Raw genomic sequence first — 20,216 nt, 5'->3', positions numbered from 1 at the left:
GGCCATTTGGTAGCCCATTAGGTGCCTTCCAGTTCCATGATCCTGTGCTTCTGGTCCCATTTTAAACCCTCAGAGGTCTTTGCTGCTCATTTATATGGCCATATTTCTTAGAAAGGTAAGTCCTCAGATATGTCTAAAATAAAGAAAGAGAGAGAATTGACATACCACTATGTTGCTGATGGAGAAGCAGAAATGCATGTACAGTGGTACCTCGAGTTAAGAACTTAATTTTTTCTGGAGATGCATTCTTAACCTGAAGCACCACTTTAGCTAATGGGGCCTTCTCCAGCCACTGCACCGCCAGAACACGATTTCTGTTCCCATCCTGAAGCAAAGTTCTTAACACGAGGTGCTATTTCTGGGTTAGCAGAGTCTGTAACCTGAAGTGTCTGTAACCTGAGGTACCACTGTAGATCCCATGATAGTTTGATTGGAAGCAGACTCAGGGGATAAACAGTGGCAATACAATGTCCACATATATGCCGTGTGAGTCACATGTTCACAAGTGTATGCCTGAATGAACCAGAAATGTGAGTGTACGTTGATGTGCCACACAAGGGTGCTGATAAGTGTTGGTCATGTCACACCTTATCATTCTTTGCCATATGCTCAAATGTGTATTTGGGTATTATGTGCCTCCGTGAGCTATGTGTCTGGATTGTGTGCCTTGCCTAGTTCTAGGGAACTGAACTCTTGAGGGCCTCTTGTTTTCCGTGCACCTGACCCAGCAGGGGCACTGAGATACCTACAGCTGGAGTAGAGGCTGGAATCCTGATCTGCCGCATCACCCCCTTGCTCTGTTGCGAAAGTCACATACTCTGGGCACCTCGGCTGTGGTTCCATAGAGCTTCCATTGATCAATTAATAAGTAGACGTGTCACTTGGTCAGATAAGTTCGAGAGCACAACCTGAAGGAGTGACCAAGCCTTTTCTTGCTTCTTTGCTGCATATCCAAATGGCAACAATCAGATAGGACACTGGTGCCCTCTGGAGGGGGAAAAGAGAGAATCAGAAGCCTATCATTGCAAGCTTCCCCACACCAGAGTAGTGGACATGAGGAAACACCACTTTCCCCTGCTAAGTGTTGATGCCTGGATAGTCTCTCAGATCATCTCCTTGGAAATAGAGCACAGTTCATGCTCTTGATAAAACTGCTTCACTGTCCACTGGGTGCAAAATGGCTTTCCTCTGGATCTCTTTCGAGGCTTCACTTACCTGCTAAATGGCTAAATATAGGGTGCCACCTGAGTCACCTGTCACAAAGGTTTGCTGCCCCAGTGAAGTCTGCATAATTAGTTGCCATGGCCAGGTTTTCACCACCACCACCCCACCCCACCCAGCAATTTGGGGGTGGTGATGGTCATGGGAATTTGGGGCACTTTTTTACAAGGCTGACCCTGAGGGTATCAGGAATGGGAATCTAACCATGTTTCCCCCAGTGGTAATAGCTGTCTGAGAGGTGCCCATGAGGTCTCCTCATGAGATTGGAGACACGTGTGTGAACAGGAACACTTAACCACTGCTGCACTCACTATGATCCTTCCTCTCTGCCCAGACATAAATGAGTGCACCTATGGTCTGCATAACTGCAGTCACGTCTGTGTCAACACACAGGGTGGGCATTCCTGCCAGTGCCACCCTGGCTTCAAGACTGATCCCCAAGATGCCAACAAGTGCCTGGGTAAGTTTTTAAACTGTCTTTTATTAATATTTTAATCCTTTTTGTAAACCACTGCAAGCTTTTAGTACAAACAAGTAGTATATACATTTTGGGGTGTGTGAGTGAGTGAGTGAGTGAGTGAGTGAGTGTTTTTTTTAAAAAAAATAGTAGCCAGTATCTGCTGAGCAGGCCAGCAGCTGTTGCTCCAAAAAGTCTGCAAGCAATGAGCCAGACCACCAGACCTTCCATGGTGGCAGGCATTGCCTTAGCATGTCCTCTTCTAGGTCTCTCTGAGGTGTTCTATGGCACAAAACTGTGGAAGAGCTGGGTCAGTGACTACCTCTTGCAATAGGGAGTAGGGTAACAGTTTGCTGCAGGCATCATTTTTTCATTTCTTCAGCTGCAAGGAGTAGGCTCCAAGGAGCTGGTTTTCCTTGCTGCTGGGCACTCCGTTGAAATCCCCGCTGGCATCTGCTCCTCCCGCTGGGTGAAATATGTCTCTTCCTTCTGTTTTTCAGATGTAAATGAGTGCAGAGAAAGACCGGCCCCGTGTGATCACATCTGCCACAATGAGCCTGGATCTTTCCATTGCCACTGCCAGCAAGGCTTCTCCTTGGGGGCAGACAGGCGGCGCTGTGTGAAGAACTGATTCAGTGGCAATGGTGTTCCACTGTGGGCACTGCCAGCTGGAGTGCATGCCCGGCATTAGTGGTTCATGCGATAGACAACACCCAGCTTCCGTATGGCAAAATGGACAACTTCTCTCCCCCAAGTTAGTGATTCCACTTCCTCCAGGCGAACCCACTAGGACGTGTTTGGAGAACCGAATCACCCTTTCCTTGCTTTTCTTGAAGAATAATAATAAAGCTCTTTATGACTCTCGCAAGAACTTTGGAGTTTATTTGCCCAGGTTTTGCCCAGGTATTGCAATGCAACAAAGTTCAGAGAGTCCTGCTGTGGAGTCAACTTTGTAAGCCTGAGGACCAGGCAAAACATTCTTGAGTTCAGCCCAAAATGACTTCCTAGCACAACACAATGTAAAATGCTACCTAGGGCAGTGGTGGCGAACCAATGGCAAGTGTGCCAGAGGGGACACTCAGAGGCCCCTCTGTGGGTACGTGTGCCGTTGCCCCAGCACAGAGCTGGCAGAAGTCAAGGGCAGCATGTAGAGTTCTCAGCTCAAATGGGGCAACGGAGCAGCTGCCTTCCTCCTCCTGCTGCCCAGCGTCAATGGGAGGTGCCAGGCAGGGCGCGTCATGCGGGAGCCGGCAGGGGAGGATGGAATCGCTGGCAAGCCTAAAGAAGCCACTTTGTTCCAGTGTCAGGTAGCCAGGCAGGGCTGCCTCCGCCCCATCCTCATCGCCCCTCACCCAGCACCAGGGCTCCAGGCCCCACCAGCCTCGCCGTGCCATGATCACCTCCCACTTGCTGGCCTACTTCTTCACCGAGCTCAACCACAGCCAAGTGCAGCAGTGAGGGCATGCCCAGGGCCACGCCAGACATCCTGCGTAGGGGCCAGTCTGAGCTGGGCGAGGGAGCGGGGAAAACACTGTTGGAATTTATTTTCTCTAAAAGCTGCTCCGCCTGCTGCAGAAACAAGTATTTTATCCTAACAGAGAAGATGAGTAGCTCATAGAGAAGACAGACCTAGTCTCATGGTGGTGGTGTCAAAACGTATTAACTACCCTTACCTTCATGAAGGCAAACAACAGTGCTGAGAATGGGTAATTGTTGGGTTAATGAATGGCAAAAGATCTATATGCATCTTCTCTTTCAATGCAAAGACTGAAAGAGCTTGCCTAGACTTCACACAAATTCCCCAGATACAATGCAATATGGTAACCAGGTACAGTGGTGCCTCGGGTTAAGTACTTAATTCGTTCTGGAGGTCCGTTCTTAACCTGAAACTGTTCTTAACCTGAAGCACCACTCTAGCTAATGGGGCCTCCTTCTGCCGCCGCATCGCCAGAGCACAATTTCTGTTCTCATCCTGAAGCAAAGTTCTTAACCTGAAGCACTATTTCTGGGTTAGCGGAGTCTGTAACCTGAAGTGTATGTAACCCGAGGTACCACTGTACATCTTTCTTCAGGGCTAAATAGGAGTCACAGTAGTGACAGCTACTGCAGATTATGCACCAGTTCAGGTTAAATTGCCATGTTGGCGCTTTGCGATAAATAAGTGGGTTTTGGGTTGCAGTTTGGGCACTCGGTCTCTAAAAGGTTCGCCATCACTGACCTAGGGGTTTTGTGACAGGGCAGTCCTGCATAACACTGTGCAGGGTGTAGGAGATGCCTTTCAGCAGTCAGAGCAGGTGGAATTTATCGAGGGACTGTTCAGACAAAATTCCTATGTGACGCTGACCTTGTGACAGGCTACTTATCACAATGTCACAATCTTTCGCCTGGGAGACCAAGCTCAAGAAAACGATCTCCACTTGTTCCCTGGAAAACCCATTTTTTTAAAGGTTGAGCTAGAAAGGAAATTGGCTCTTGAATGTTAGTGCTGTGCTTAAATCCCAGCTTTAAATGCTACAATCACATTACTGCTTATTTTATAATCAGGCAAGTAATGATGCTTGAGCAACACACAACCAGGAAAAAATCTTCTCTTTGGTGAGGAGTCTCTCCTTGTTACTGATGGGAGCCAGAACTTCCAAGTTCTTTCTGGGCAGCTCTGGCATATTTCTGTAGTGAACGAGTTAATCAATAGATAAGGCCGAAAGCAGGTGATTTGCAGGATCTACTGCAGAGCAATCTATATTTAAAAATGTATGTTTGCTTAAATATGGATATGTTTATACAAATGCAGACAAGCCGAATGATCGCAAATGGAAAGGAAAGGCACAACTTCTTGCTACAAACCCAGTCAGCAGTGGGTAGTTTATATAAGATGTTTTGATGTTCGCATCATCTCGTATGCGGAACAATTCCTTGGGTATTAAAAAAAACCACCGTTGTGCACTTTGTGACAGGTGAGTCTCTAGGGTGAATCCTTCAGGGAGTTATTATTGGGTAAACAAGCATCAGTTGCTGGGGAAGAGTCAGGGCCCTGGTTTGCAGCAGTGAATGGCAATGTTCCAAGCAGCCTGTCTTCTTCATTTCCCACAATACCCTGCAGTGATACTACACCAGTAACGCCGTAGGAAATTGGAATGGTGGTTGCTTAGAGGGTGTGGGTGCATATTATTTCTTCTAAGTGGAGCCCAGGACAGATGGCAGCAGTGGGTCCTGCCAGGGCCCTGGAAGATGCCCAAGGATGGTGAGTGCTGACACCAACCCTGCAGGAACCAATATCCCATTTTGGCTACTTGCCTGGTTTTGACCTGCTTCAGGCTGCCTGTCATTTTTACCAGCCCACTTAATCTCATCCTGCTACATCTCCCATGTTCATTTGGTTGATTGCCACTGTCTGCAAATTAAGAATCCAGCAGACCATGATATCAATGTCCCCCCCCCACCCCCTTATCTTTCACCACCATGCAGCCCAGCTGCATGATTTATCACACCAGCAGTAACTAGGGGGATTGCGGTAGGAGGGGACAGAGGGTGGATAAAATGCGGGCGCTGAGCCCTGATGCGGGTGTTGTAGTGGAATAGTCCCTAAAACTCCTGAGCCCCCCTGCAGGGTGTGGCTCATCATGAACGCAGCTGAGAAACAAATGGGAAACAGAGATCCCTGTTCACTAGCCTTCACTAGCACAGAAACACAAGTGTACATCAGTCAAAGCTTTTATTGGACAGGCTCTGTGATGGAGTGGGTTATGAAAGCAAGAGGGGTGTAGGACTCCCCACCTTCTGGCTATCATGGGGCTCCTGTGTCCCCAGGTCAATGACAGAGGTGGCCTGCAGGGAGACAGGTTTGTCATTAGCTGCTAATGACAACTGATAAGAAAACTGATAATGAAAGCTGATAAGAATAATGTAATTATCTCAATTTATAGCTAATCTAGTACATTGGTATCATCATCACTTCTGTCATTTCTCAGACTTCCAGGCTTCCACCACAATTTTCCTACTTATTGCAGATGTTGGCTCTGTGAGATATATATATGGAACTGATTGTCAAGAGGCTTAAGGCTGGCAGTGAATCATCATGGAAGGTTAAGATAGTATTGCTAGATCTCCAGACCCCTATGCAGAAACTGTCACGGTGTCTGGAATGTTCAGTGATTATCACACAAATAATTTGTGTTTGCTAATAGCAAAATCCATAATCCAGTTAAGCTCAAACACTTGGATGTAAACTGCTTTTAGTCACCATATGAAATCTATGCCAGCCAACTGAGCTGAGGAGGTCTATGGAATAGGCAGCCTGGTCCACACCTCAGATCAGATTCAAGATGCTAATACCGTTTCAGTGATGTCACATGATCTTACATCTCTAATTTAGCATTTTACAATCATCCTGAACATCAAATCCTGCACTGTGTTTACAAAATGACAGGGCCATTTGTTATCTTATGTCAGCCCAAGCTTCCCAACTCATCTGTCACATCCCCCCCCCCTTTGACATGATTTGCTGGAGGGTGTAATGTATATTCAGAAAAGTTTGGATTACATCATAGTCAAGTGCATCAAAATTAGACTCTGCGGTGCCACATTCATTCCTTTTCCCTAAAGATCTAGGGGTACATGACTCCCATAATTCCCTGCTTCTTCCACAAACAACTCTGCAGCTAACACACACAGAGGCCAGCAATTGAGGGAAGTGATGGTTCCCAGGCCTGCCCACCTCTTATTATGTTGAATTCCCAGGCAATGGACCTTCATACCCACCTAATATCTGCCATCTTCTTCACTAGGCATGCTTTGGACTGCAGAATACTTTCCCCCAGCTGATGGCACTAAACACCACAGCATTAGCTCTGAAGACCTATGGGGAGGGGGGAAGAATAAAAGACAGAAGCTAAAGCCTCAAAGAACCAAGGACCATGGAGTTGGCGGGGACCTTGAGGGTTCAACCCCCTGCAATGCAAGAATATCTACTAAGGCATCCATGAAAGATGACCACCCAACATCTGCTTAAAAACCTGCAAGGAAGGAGAGTCTATCACTTTCCGGAGAGTCCATTCAACCCTTAAAGACAGAGTCCAGCAGAAACTCCAGGCCAAGTTAGCAGGACTATACACAACCCCTTTGAGGCACCTGCCTGTGTTTGGTCCATTCCTTCAGATTCATACAAGCAACGCCACATGCCATTTTTTACACAAGCACACTCCAATGAGCTGTTACTGAATGGCGCTCCTTACCCTAGACTCCAGCCTCTGGTGCATGTGGAACTGCTCCATCAGCCTGGTCCCCAGGTACATTGGTAGCTGCAGAAGAGCAGATCAGGCTATTGGGCTATCTAAATCAGGTTTGGTCTTTCTAGGAGATAGAAAAGGATGATGCCTTCTGTAGAAGTTGATGGGAAATAAGGCAATAAAGCTGATGTGGAAGATAGGTAAAACAAGGCGATAGCAAGCACAGCTCTCACTGACACAAGAGTCAATAAAACTAAAGAGTATCCATTTCCCAGAGGCAAAGGGTCTTGACCTTTCCGGCAGCTCATTTGTGTGATCTTCAGATGGATGGAAGAGATTCATAGCATGGATTCACACTTCCTTATATATCATTTGATAGTTCATCACTCACTGATATTACTTCATCGCTCTCAGATAAATGTGTGAAAAATATTGTGCCCAGGGTTATATTAGGTAGTTTGAATGTTCTGTCTGCTGTGGTTGATCTGTGATGACTGTTTCACCCGTGGAAGTCATCACTTGATGTTACGTTCATCAAGGGATGAGTGGGCCTTTAATAGAACCACATTTTAAAAACGCAACACAAAATAGTTATCCATTCATACTGTTCTGAACACAAACACAGCCTGTCATAGTTTATACAGTTGATATGGATTTACAGCATTTATTGTGCAGTGTTTATTGCTGTGTTGGTCCTACAGGAACAGAGGCACAGAATTAGTAAGACCTTTTACTGGACCAACAACCAGTGTCATGATGAATCACTGATCAAACAATAAAGGATATTGTTGCACCATATTCCAAGGATTGTAGAATTGTAGAGTTGAAAGGGACCACAAGAGACATATAGTCCAATCACTGCAATGCAGGAATCTTGTGCCCAACATGGGGTTTGAACCCACGACCCTGGAATCAAGGGTCTCTATTCTATTATGCCTTCTAATTGTTTGTGTAAACATGGTCCAACATGGTGGGAAAGAGATTCATCCATAGACTGGGCATTCAAAAGTAGAAATCTGTGGTTCTACATTATTGCTATTACTGTTATTTAAAATAATGTAAGGTTTTCCATGGAGATAATCCATGGTTATGGCAAGGACTTGGTGTACTGAATAAATAAATATTTTTAGTGCCAATGCCGAAATCTGCAATCTATATAAATTATGCAAGTTGGGGGAATGTGTACACTTCTCTTATTTTGCATAATTCATTCTTCAATTATTTATATTTTGCATAATTTATTCTGCCTTTGCTAGTCAAGGGAAGGGCAAAGAACACGGAAGACTTGTTCCTCTGCTGCTGCTAAACTTATACAGCTACCTTTCCAGGTCCTGAGATTTCAGCAGATATTGCCCACATTGCTTTTCAGCACACCTTCACAGCCAAAAGGGCTAGAGGCTTCATTTTTCAAAAACCACAAAAGCTGAGATTAACATGAAACATCCTGTTCTCAGTACAGAATTCTGTGCTCTTTTAGAATTTGATATATATATATATACTGTATAGCCCTGGTTATGCCTCTTAAAATCCTTCACCACTTGAGGGTGCTGTGATACAAACATGAATTTCAGAAGACCTGTAGGGCTTTACAACCTCACGGTTAGAATATTTCAAGTAAAAAAAAAAGAAAAGAATTCACACTTAGGTTTTCTCTGAATCACTGCAATCCATGCCACAGTATTGGTCCCAGTCCCCATACCCCTGCATGCTACAGTTGGCCATGAATGAGCATCCCTATGCACACATTCTCTGTGGTTAATGCTCCTAGATTTAATAATGCCAACTATCAGCTTTTGGGGGTGGAGGCAGAGCAAAGGGAAAGCTTGGATTAAGAATTCTGGCTCCCAGGCAAGTAGATCATTGGCCATGCTGATCACCTGTCAGGGAAGTCTGGCACAAACTTGATCAAGCAAGAGCCACCAGGGACTAGGGATGCTGGTGAAGATCTCGTGAGCCATACCAGGCTCAGAAATGAACTCTGGGGGCTCATAAAACCCACTTTAAATGAGAGGTGAGTGTTACAAGCCCCCAAACTCTTATCTGGCTTAGTTCACATGCTTTTCTGATATGTATTATTACACTGCTGTAAGTTATGAATAACTGAGATCTTGGTGAAGGCACAGAGAGGTTGGGGCCTAGCACAGCAGAAGATCTACATCAGTTTCCCCCGATCTAGTGCCCTCAAGATGTTGCACTATAACTCCCATCATTCCTGACCATTGGCCATGCTGGCTAGGGCTGATGGGAGTTGTAGTCCAGCAAGCAGTGGGCAGGGAAGGCCAGCCTACATAAGCCTTGACACCAAATGATCCATGGAAAGCAAGTGAGAGCAATGCCAGGTTCACACTCCCGATGGACTGCCACTCCCAGGCCACCTAACACCAACTAGCCTGTGGAAAAGAGACTTAAGGCAGTTATTGGAATTCTATGTGGTTAAAGCTGCCCATTAAATCAGCATCATCTAGTATGAGGGAACGAACATGAAAAGGTGTGCAGAAATGGTATGAGACTGTTTCAAATGAATATATCTAATAGTCAAGGAGGGAGGTGGGAGCAGATAAACAATAACTCACAAGGTGTCCGTGAAGTTAACTCTTTATTCAAAGAAACAAACAGCTCAGGAAGACAGGCCCAGTGAGCACAGCAACTCTTTCCAGCAGATCTTGCCCCATTGAGGCAGTTGCAAGGACTGAACACTCCCACTTCCCCACAACTCCCTAAGTCTCCTTCCCATGCAACCTGAGACTTCTTTGCCATGTCTGTCTATGCTCCTTTTCATACCTTCATGGGTTCTGGGAGACCAGGAGGGAGGGGGAGACTCCCTGGCTTCCTTCAGCAGCCTGCCTGATCTCTGCCTCTTAGCTTCCTTCCTCTCCAGCCTCTGCCACTGCCTGATTCTGGACTGCTCTCTGCCACAGCATCCTCCTGCTCACTAAAGCCTCTGACCCTTTCAGCTTCCGACACCTCCTCCCTTCAGTCTGCTCCCCTTTCTCCCTCTGACCACTCATTGTCATCCCACCACCAGTCCCCTGGCTCTGAGCCTTCTTCCCCTGGGGGTTCCCTTGGGGGGTTCCCCAGCTGGTGCCTCCCACTACTCCTCTGCCTCCAGCCAGTCCATGATACTAATTTGAAACTGTTAGAGAGGATATACAAACGTCATTCCAGCATATGTGGTAGACTTGTGAAAAAGTGTTGCAGTTTTGGCCAGTGGTCTTTGCAGAAATTCCTGAAATGACTGGACAGTAAGTGATGAAATCTCCAGAATTGTTCCTGTTAAACTTTTTTTTCCCTATTCAAAACAACAATGGGGATGGGCATTCCAAACCTCTAATTGAATAGATTCTTGCTGCTGCGTCGCAAGTTGTTGCTCAATGGACCAAAAGAGTGCCTCAGTAGCTAATTGGTATAAGATGGGCTGGCAAGTCACTTGGGTGGATAAATTAATGAATAATCTAAAGAAGTATAAATATTCTTTTGCAGCAGATTGGCACTGTTCTATTGCTTATACAAGCAAAGATGAAATGAAAAGAAATATCCCAGAAGTATACAAAATTTTCTGGCTGTTTTGAACATTGTGGGTTTGAATTTTGATACTTCCTGATGGGCTATACTGACAGATAAATGTTTTAAAATTTATTTTACTCCCCTTTTCCCCTCTATGTTATGAGGCAGGGATTGTTCTGTACTGTTAAAATTGTGTTCTTATTTTTTTTAAGTAATAAACATAAAGTGGGGGGGATAGAACACCAGGTGCCTGTTTCAGCGGCACAGTTGTTGTTTTAAAGTATATCCACCGCTGTCCGCGGATGAGCAGAATGGACTTCCACACAAGCTATGGGACTTCATCTTTCTTTCCTTCCCCTTGCTGCCCCTGCACACCCTCATAATCTAATCTGAACCATGCTGATCTTCTCTGTATCATTCCAATTTTAGCATATGTGCTGCCGAAGCAAGTTTTATGTAAAGAAGTTAAAGCATAGAATAATTATGATATGTAGCAGAATTGGCATTATGAGGAAACCATGGAGGGTGGATGGGAAGTCAAATGTGGATGGTGGAGTGTTAATTTGAAAATCTTGTACAATTACCTTTTATTTTTCAGAATATATGTATATATATATATATATATATATATGCAGGTTTTGGTGTCCTCGGGTGTCTTCCCGTGTAAAAGTTGGGGTGTCTAGGCGACGTTTCGACGAGGTCTCACTCGTCATCTTCAGGCTGGTGCTTTCGGCTTCTTGTTACTGGAACAGAGCAGGATCTCAGTGTTTGAGTTCCTATAAATACTGTAGAGGGGGTGTGGTGTATAGCCTCCAATGTTCTGGGCAGAGAGGAAGTTCCCAGGCTAGTGTGCCTTTTCTTCTTTTGTTCCTTAATTACTTGAGAGATATCTTGAGTGATTTCTTGAGTGATATCCTGAGTACCACTTAGGTGGGTCATTAGGTGTGGATTAGTTGTTAAAGTCTTTGTGTCTTGACCTCTTGAACTTTGTGAAGAGTTTTCCTGAGAAGATGGCTGTACTGTACTTAGTTGTGCTCTGGCTTGGCTTCGTGTATAGGGGCGAGCTGTGGTTTTGTGGCTTGTGTCAGCCAGATCTGTGTAGGGATTGCAGGGGGGTGCAGCATCCGGAGGTGCCACCATGGATTGGCTACTGGATGGTGTCTGTAATTCATCTGTGGAGAGGGTCTGGGTTTGGGTCTGGTGTGGTTGATTGGTGTTGGCGTTCTGTGTGCCTCTGGATCTGGTGTCAGTTTTTGTGGGGAGGGCTAATTTCCAGATGTCTGGCAAGCGGGATGTGTCGTCACGCTTGTTCATGTTGTGAGGGTGTTTCTCTATCTCGATGGCTTCCATGATTATTCTCTTGTGGTGATGTTCCGTGTTAAAGAGCAATTTGGAATCTGCAAAATTAATTTCGTGTCCTGTTTCTTTCATGTGTTGGAAAAGAGAGGAAGTTTTTTCTTCTTTTTTGACGGCATTCTTGTGTTCTGCGATACGTGCATTTATTCGTCTGTTTGTTTGTCCAATGTACGTGGCTGGGCAGACTTTGCATGGTATTTCATAGATCCCTTGGTTTTCCAACTGGATTTTATCCTTGGGGTTTCTGAGGATATTGGCTATTTTTTGGTTGGTGCAAAAGGCTGTTTTGATATTGTGTTTATGGAGGATTTTGCTAATTTTATCTGTAGTGCCCTTGATATAAGGAAGGATATAGCCAAGACTCTCATCTCCAGAACCAAACGCCTGGCTGACAAAGACCACTTGACAACTGAGTTACAGAATCTCTCAAACGTGTTAATTGCCAATGGATACCAGCAAAACAGGATTACGAAGCTAATCCAAAAGGAAACACCCCCCAAAAACCAAGACACAGAAGAAAACAATGGCATGGCCCTCCTTCCTTATATCAAGGGCACTACAGATAAAATTAGCAAAATCCTCCATAAACACAATATCAAAACAGCCTTTTGCACCAACCAAAAAATAGCCAATATCCTCAGAAACCCCAAGGACACCAATCAGAAGGACACCAATCAGAAAATGGAATATAAACCTACTGATTTGATGATGATGATGATGATGATGATACTTCTTCTTCTTCTTCTTCTTCTTCTTCTTCTTCTTCTTCTTATTATTATTATTATTATTATTATTATTATTATTTACTTATGCCCCTCCCCATCTGGCTGGGCCTCCCCAGCCACTCTGGTAGGCTTCCAACAGAATATTACAAACACAATAAAACTTCAAACATTAAAAACTTCCCTATAAAGGTCCAATTAAATAAAGCAGAACAGGGTCCTAAAAGTGTAAGCCTACTGATAGTTCTCAATCATCCAGGCAATGCATACTATACTTTTATATTTTAATTCATGGGAACCATTGCTACTAATGGGTTATGCAGCCTTAAGACAACAGCATGGGTGGCTGTGAATGAAATATATGTGCGGGAGCCAGGTCTATTATTTATTAAGAGAACGGATAGGAAGAAAGCAACACTGGTAGATTCTCACTTCTAGTTTATTGTCAGAAGTTTTCATGTAGAGCCAGAGGGATAAAACTATGACCAGATCCATGAGTCCAATATATGGCATGGGGAGCAACTTCTCAGGGCATCTGGGTACAAGGGGGAAACCCTCCCAGGGTCCCATTGGCTTAACCTCTATGCATTTGTGATGCCCTCTGCAGCTCTCCCATTTCCCTGCAGCACAGTCAGGGTCTGATCACTCTCCAAACACATTCATCCCCACCATCAAAAAGGAGGAAATCCCATTCTGAAATCAAGAAGTCTGGAGCACTAACGAAGTCGTGGAGTGACTGCTGAGTTTGCCCAGGCCAAGCATCCAAAACAGCCTAGTGTCTACCCTCCAACAATCTCCCCCTCCACAGCTGGGTGCAAACAAAGTCTTATACTGAGTGACCCCCACAAGGACATCTAGCTGTGCGTGGGACGTGTGGTGTGTGAGAAGCTAGAAGCATTTTTGGAGCTGCTGTCCATTGCCAGAAGTGGTGGCAGGCTTCGCCCATGGTTTGGACACCTGTTCATTGGGCAGCCCAGTCCACTGACCCAGCGGCTCAGTCGTCTCCCCCTTGCTTTCCCATCTCGTTTCACAGAATGGCACTGGGGACTCAGAGAAGAGGTACCGAAGCTCCAGAACCAAGAGGGTCTCAAACATACATATGTGGGGCCCAGGTAGCTATTTACAGGAAGGAGGGAGAAGGAACATGCAGCAAGGAGACAACTTGTGCATGCAAGTGATAAGGTGATGCTGCAAAACACCTGTGCACTAGGGAAGTGGGTCAAATATTGCAGGGTTCCATACCCACCTCGGAGTTTTCATCCTCCTTCCTCTTTCTTCTGTTTGCCAAATGTGGTGTAAGGGTGAAGGGAGGGGTGGAGCTTTGGTAGCCAGGGCTATATTAAATATTTACATACATAATCCCAAAGATGCTTATTGGACTGGGATGAGCTGAGGAATTGAGGAGCCAGAGGCCTCTCCACTAAAGCACCTCCAACATCTCCCATCTTCTGATGCTCTCCATGATCCCTGGTTGAACTGGAAAACCTGTTGCAGCTGGCCAGAGGTGGCAAGGTGCAGTTTTTCAACTTTGGAAGACTCTATAGTTCTCGAAGGATCCGTGCTGCTATCCCACCAGAGGGGGACAGTGCTGCTGCCTCACATCCTCCTGTGGCTCCATACAATGCCCCTGTCCCTCTGTTGCCTCAGAAGGATCCAGAGCATGAGGCATGTGCCCTAGTACAGAGTCCATCCTGGAATCTGTGAGAGGGCACGTCTCTGCCAGTACCAGCACCCTGCAGGAGGGAGGGGAAGGTGGGCAAAGCACTTGCAGGGGCCCCACCACAGCACTGTGGACGTTGGGTGCTCAGACCATGCCTAAAGTGCCAAGAGAATGGCATGCACAGCAGCAAGCAAAAGACAGGAGCTAGGGTGGGGGGTCAGTGCCAATGCAGGAGGGGAGAGGACGGTGGTGCTCAGGGAAAGGCTTGTCACAGGGTCCCAAAATCACCAGTTCCCTCACCCACACCCACACCCCACCCCACCCCACCTCACCATGCTGGGCTGATCTTTACTGGTCATTTGACCTTGAGCAAGAGGCTGCATTCGGACGGGGTATTTGTGTACCTACAGCTTGTGAGGACAGGACTTGGACAATGACACATTTGGACATCCCGGGGAGGGGGTGGGCAGGAGTGTCCCCAGGAGCCCGCAGGAAGTGTCAAGTAGTTCAGGTTATCCAGGTTTTGAGCCACGGGGAGACTGGGCTCATTTGGGGCTCATCCTCTTTAGAAGGACTTTGCCCCCCGCTGGTTGTCACAAGCCCTTCCCCAGGGGTGTCACAACCCTCCTTGCCGGCACCCCAACCCCCCTGGGGCTGCTCAGAAGCGGGTGCTCTGGTAGCGCAGTCTGCGGATCTCGGAGACACCGTCGTCCCGGCAGTACAAATCCCTGCCGGGACTCTGTGCCAGTCACCGGCCCCCGGCTCCCCCACCCCCGCCACCAGCACTGCTGTTGCTGCTGCTTGAGCTGCCAGAGCTGGAACTGCTGCAACGATCCTCATAGATGGAGATCTCGATCTGTGGGCAAGAGGATAAGGAGGACACAGGGAACAAGGAGAGCTAGTAGCCTTGCGCACCCCTGTTCAGCAGCCACAAATGCACATAGAGCTTGACAATGCTGTAGGACAGGGTGGGGAACCTCCAGCCCAGGGGCCAACTGTGTCCCTCCAGATCTCTCCATCCAGCCTTTAGGAAACTCCCTAGGCCATGCCTCTCCTGGGACAATCTTGCTGTATGCCCACCTTGAGTTCTTCTGCCTGGCTGGACAGATGTATGTATATAAACTTCTGATTTATGCTGGAAGAGTCCCATCTGATCTTTCACCCAGCTTTGCCTCTGGCATCACCCACCACTAGCAAGTAGCCCTTGGGAGGTTCCCCACGAGGAAACGAGGCCTCAGACTGAAGAAGTTTCCTCACCCCTGTTGTAAGACTTCAGCTTATCTGGTAAGAGCAAGTTTCTGACTGTTCCAACCTCAGACAGTTTGGCATGTGCAGCTGAAATATGAAATGACAGCGCACCTTTCAGGCAGTTGCTCTGTCTCAAATACATGTTGTTGTGCTTCCACAAGTCAACTATGCACTGGGTAAAAATATGCCTCATCTGTTTTTCTCTGACATCAGGTGCCTTCTTCTACAGAAGGGGTTGACATCCTGTGTTGTTGGAGCTTCTGCTCACTTCTACTTATCCCTCACCTAGAAAGAACAGGTCCCAGAGGTTTTCTGTTTGCCCCACCTCTTTTCCCAGGAAAACCCGCTCTTTACTGCTGAATTGGAGCAAGTGTCAGTCCATGGAAAACCCAATTGACATTTGCTCCGATTCAGTGGTAAAGAGCTGCATTACCCCAGGGAAAGTGGCATGACAAGCAGAAATGTGGACAAGCCCTTAATCTGTGGCTTCCATCCCATAATCCCAGACTATTGGCCAACCATGTTGGTTGGCGCTGATGGGAGCTGGAACCTAAGAACATCTGTGGGGTGACTGGCTTTCCATTCCTCCTGTATGATATCACACAGAAGGTGAAAGAAGGTTGCTCCATAGTCATAGTTTCATATCTGTCTAATTCCACTCCTTAACCACCATTTATCTAAGCCAAATAGTTGGAAGCGTGCAATGCTTTATTAACTTGGGAGTAAGTATTACTGAACTAAGTGAAACTTATGTTTGAAAGAGTAAGCAGGCACATGATAAGACAGTTAATCTTTCCTTACACAAAAAGTAGTCGTTGCCCTATGAATGTATTGCATGCTCACTCTTGCAGGGACAGCCCTAAAGTTATATGCTACTGCCTTCCATTATGAGATGTTCTTTGTAACTAAAAACTTGCACCTGAGTTTGCTTTTACCTCTTCCCTCCCAAATCTCTCATTTTGTGCTGTGTCCCCTAGATTGTGAGCCCAAAGGCAGGGACTGTTTTATTTCTGGTCTTTGCAAGCCTTTTTCATCTGAAGAGCAAAGTTTTAAAGCTCTAAACAAACACATCCCAAGCACATCCTTTATAATCCCTACGGTGTTTTGCTTGTGTTTTTGAAGGCTAAAATACATTTTGCTGACGAGTTCAGGAAACTGTGAGTCCTGGCAGCACTAGGGCAGCAGGAATGCTTGGTGGGTTGGAGGAAACACATAGGCCTTTCAGTACCCACTTCTTCTTGGCCACCACATCCCTTCAAGGGAGCAGAGCCAGAAGCCGCAATAGCTGGACACAACCTCTGGTGAAGGAGCTTGCCTCCACAAAGACCAAAAACCTCTGGCTGCTAAGCATAGGCCTGGTAGCCCCTTTGGGAGCAAGGGTCGTTTCCTGTGGCACTGTGGTGAACCTGGGGAGGCAGCAACACCAGCAAAGGGAATTGGGGTGTTACTTTAGACATCACTGTCCCTACACTGTGCCTCAAACCAGCTGATCCCATCTGCTGAGAGCAGCAGAAAAGTGAGCAGCAGTTAGGAAGGGTCATAGCTCAGTGGTACTGAGCAAGATGGGACAATGGTCTTACTCCATATAAGGCAGTTTCCTATGTTCCTAAAAACTTCAGCCTTATATTGCCCCATTTCCCCAAACTCTTGTCAAGGGAGCAGAGTCACACAATGCGATTGTTCGAAATATCACTGATAGCACTTGGGACTCCAGATTTGTTGATGTGGAGTAATATCATCTGCCTGTAGATCTGATTTTAGTTTTGTGAACTGCTTTGAGAGCCACTGTGGTTAGAAAGCAGTAAACAAACACTGTAAAATAAGTAAGTAGACTAAGTAGTACGATCCTGCAACTTCTTTTTTGAGCTTGAATGCTGAATTTGGAGCAGAGAATCTCAGCTGGGACACAGAAAATGGGTGTGTGTGTGTTGGTGAGAGTCAGCCACATGGGTAAGAAGAGCGATCTATATGGTGACCATATCTTCCCCTTTCCCCTTTGGTGCTATCCAGGAAGGATACAACTCGCATGCCCCGTTCCACTGGGTCTGTCAGCAACAGCCCTCGAGGAGCATAGATTTTCTCATTCTGCTCTTGGATGTACTTGGAGATCTTCTTCAGAACCTGGTGAGATAATTGGACAAGCATTCAGCAACTATTTGGCGAAGATGTAGCCCCAGAGAATGAGACACAAAATATAGGGAAGATGATCCATTTACTGGGATCCTCTGAAGTTCTTGGATTCACCTACTTCAAGAAGGAAAAGGTGTTTCATGAAACCTCAACAGATGAAACACCTCAATAACAGAAGCTGGTGTTCACCTAGATATCCCATTCCCAGTTTCAGTAATCTCTGATTGATAACCATCAATCTTTGAAAGTTTCCCAAGACAAGTCACTCTATTGCCTAACTATGCTCCTACACAGAGCATGTTGCCCTACTATCTGCCTGAGAACATTTTTTGTAAGTGAAACCAAAAGAATTATTTTAGCCTCTCTCCTACGCTATTTATGTGCCCCTGTGAATGACTGCATCGCATCTTGAATGCATGGGAGCCCAATCTAAATTAGCTGAAGACTTCACAGAAAGGTAGAGCTACATTCAGGTGAAATGTATAAAACCTGAAGGGAGAGCTGTTAAGTGTACCAGAATGCTCTGCTATTTTGAATATTTCCCCAACCCTGGAAAATAGTGAGTTGTCAAGTCTGACATTTTGAGCAAAACCTGTGACAAAGAAAGCATTCCCTACAGCTTAAAACAGGCTGTCAGTTTAAATCATGTGTCTTTCCCTTTTAATCCTGTTCATTATTCCCTCTGTTTCTTATGTTCAGACATCAGTACCACTGCTTATGAAGCTAAGGCAGCTATGGGCAAGAGGGAAGTATCAACAGGCTTCAGGAAACTCTAACTTTTGCAGAAGTATAAAGAATCTTTAGGGGGGGAATTATGGGGGACCCCAAAAAAAACATGTTCAGTGGCCATGGAATACTATTGCAGCATGTGGGTGGGGGGAGGAAAACTGATTGGGTGGGAAATGTAATGGAGTATCCTGGGGAGGGTACTGAACAGACTGTCACTATATCGCAGGAAGAATTTAATTGCATACCAGAAATTTTGGTTGTCACAGTTAAAGTGCTGTGGCACAACAAATCTACTTTTAAAAAAGTTCCAGACTTTTTGCAGGAAGGAAAGTGATGAGGAAGTTCACTAAAAAGTGTGTGATGATGGTCAATTGACAAGAAGTCACATAACCTCCCCCAAACAATTCAGGTGGAATGCTCAATAAAGAGAGGACACTGTAAAATTGCCCTGAAAACTTTGTGCTAGTAAACTTGGATGAGTGCTCAATAAACAGGTCATCTGGAGGAGCCCAAGAACATTCCACACTGCAACGTTTTGCTGCAGGTCTCCCTGGTTCTATTCTACCAGAGCTCTCTACTAGGCAAGGATATTCAAGGTCCTGCCTACCTGCTGTTAGAGATAAGCAAATTTCAGACACAACCAGGAAGGGGGGGGGGGACTCTAAAGAACAAAACCAAAGAATGAGGGTGTGTCCACACTGGGCTTCTCTCTCCACTCTTGAAACTCTAGGTGTTCATTACGTGCAAGTAATCCTTCAGTCCATATGCATGAGCGAAGTGTTCACTGGATTCCTGCTAAAAACTCTGCCAGTGTGACCTCATTGTCTACATGATCCTGTGTTGTGTGGGTTCAGGATTCAGATCACATACTATCACAATTAAGTCAATAAAAGCAAGTATATAAATAAAAACATCAGCTTGGCATTCTAATTTCTGGGTGCTTCAGCACCATATGCACCGATGCATAGTGTCAGTTTGCTACAGCTTTGCTACAATAGTTGTGATCACAACATTTCTGGATGGCAACCCTATATATCCTATTTAGTTCAGTCCTAACCCCAATGATGTGGCGCTCTGGGTTAAACCACAGAGCCTAGGACTTGCCGATCAGAAGGTCGGCAGTTTGAATCCCCGCAACGGAGTGAGCTCCCGTTGCTCGGTCCCTGCTCCTGCCAACCTAGCAGTTCGAAAGCACGTCAAAGTACAAGTAGATAAATAGGTACCGCTCCGGCGGGAAGGTAAATGGTGTTTCCTGCGCTGCTCTGGTTCGCCAGAAGCAGCTTAGTCATGCTGGCCACATGACCCGGAAGCTGTACGCCAGCTCCCTCGGCCAATAAAGTGAGATGAGCGCCGCAACCCCAGAGTCGGTCACGACTGGACCTAATGGTCAGGGGTCCCTTTACCTTTACCTTTAACCCTAATGATTCACAAACTGAGATTATTGGCACAAGAAGAGGTTGGACAGGATATTGTTAAATATGGGAGAAACAAGGAATCTACATCTTATGAACGTGGATAATCAGGTGGTTCATCTAACTTACACACTCCATATTGACCAATCAATATTATATAACAACAACGTCGATTGTTACATCACAATACAATGCACGTTGTGGCTCCAAACCTTCTCATAGCGGGTCTCCATGCAGAGGAAGATGAAATAGGCTGTGGCACAGGCCAGACATCCCTCCAGGTAGGAGCTGCTCCCTATTTTCTCAGCCTCCGCATAAAAGTTGTTGAGGGTCTTCACAGTTTCTTCAAAAAGTTGCCGCTCAATCTTTGGTGAGGAGAAAAAAAGAGGAAGAATGCCATAAGATGTATGCACAGGAGGCCATTCCATTGTTTATGGCACCCATCTTTCACCCAGTGCACAATAATAGATGCTATCATGGAGAAGGGAGCATTGGAACAAGAGCAGGTGCACTGTGGAATGGAAGTGTGTGTGTTCAGATCTTTGAGCAAGA

The 20,216-nt window shown here is 46.0% G+C and overlaps 2 protein-coding genes and 1 long non-coding RNA gene across 7 annotated transcripts in view; 2 read left to right on the top strand and 1 right to left on the bottom strand.

Annotated features, from left to right (window-relative positions):
* CRTAC1 (cartilage acidic protein 1) overlaps nt 1-2,533 on the top strand; it is a 37,866-nt gene extending 35,333 nt beyond the window's left edge. For 3 of the 4 annotated variants that reach the window (XM_081863868.1, XM_081863865.1, XM_081863866.1), the window contains exons 15-16: nt 1,556-1,681; nt 2,179-2,533. In XM_081863868.1, the coding sequence (XP_081719994.1) occupies nt 1,556-1,681; nt 2,179-2,309 (257 nt within the window). In that variant the 3' untranslated portion in view covers nt 2,310-2,533. The remainder of the gene's footprint in view (nt 1-1,555; nt 1,682-2,178) is intronic. The other variant, XM_081863867.1, reaches the window with a different exon arrangement.
* Nucleotides 2,534-3,390: 857 nt separating this feature from the next.
* Nucleotides 3,391-6,547, top strand: LOC309342540. The gene is made up of 2 exons (XR_014156891.1): nt 3,391-3,498; nt 3,727-6,547. It is a non-coding gene; the product is annotated as an uncharacterized lncRNA (long non-coding RNA).
* A 6,359-nt stretch (nt 6,548-12,906) lies between these two features.
* Nucleotides 12,907-20,216, bottom strand: part of GOLGA7B (golgin A7 family member B) — a 39,262-nt gene continuing 31,952 nt past the window's right edge. For both annotated transcript variants that reach the window (XM_081863898.1, XM_081863899.1), the window contains exons 3-5: nt 19,877-20,029; nt 17,413-17,514; nt 12,907-15,001 (exon numbers count right to left, since the gene is read on the bottom strand). In XM_081863898.1, coding sequence (XP_081720024.1) covers nt 14,894-15,001; nt 17,413-17,514; nt 19,877-20,029 — 363 coding nt within the window. In that variant the 3' untranslated portion in view covers nt 12,907-14,893. The remainder of the gene's footprint in view (nt 15,002-17,412; nt 17,515-19,876; nt 20,030-20,216) is intronic.

Source organism: Podarcis erhardii (assembly GCF_964252035.2).
Source record: "Podarcis erhardii genome assembly, chromosome: 5".
NCBI classification, from domain to species: domain Eukaryota; kingdom Metazoa; phylum Chordata; class Lepidosauria; order Squamata; family Lacertidae; genus Podarcis; species Podarcis erhardii.
Note: the sequence above shows the minus strand (reverse complement) of the source record. Positions and strands in the feature narration are given on the sequence as shown.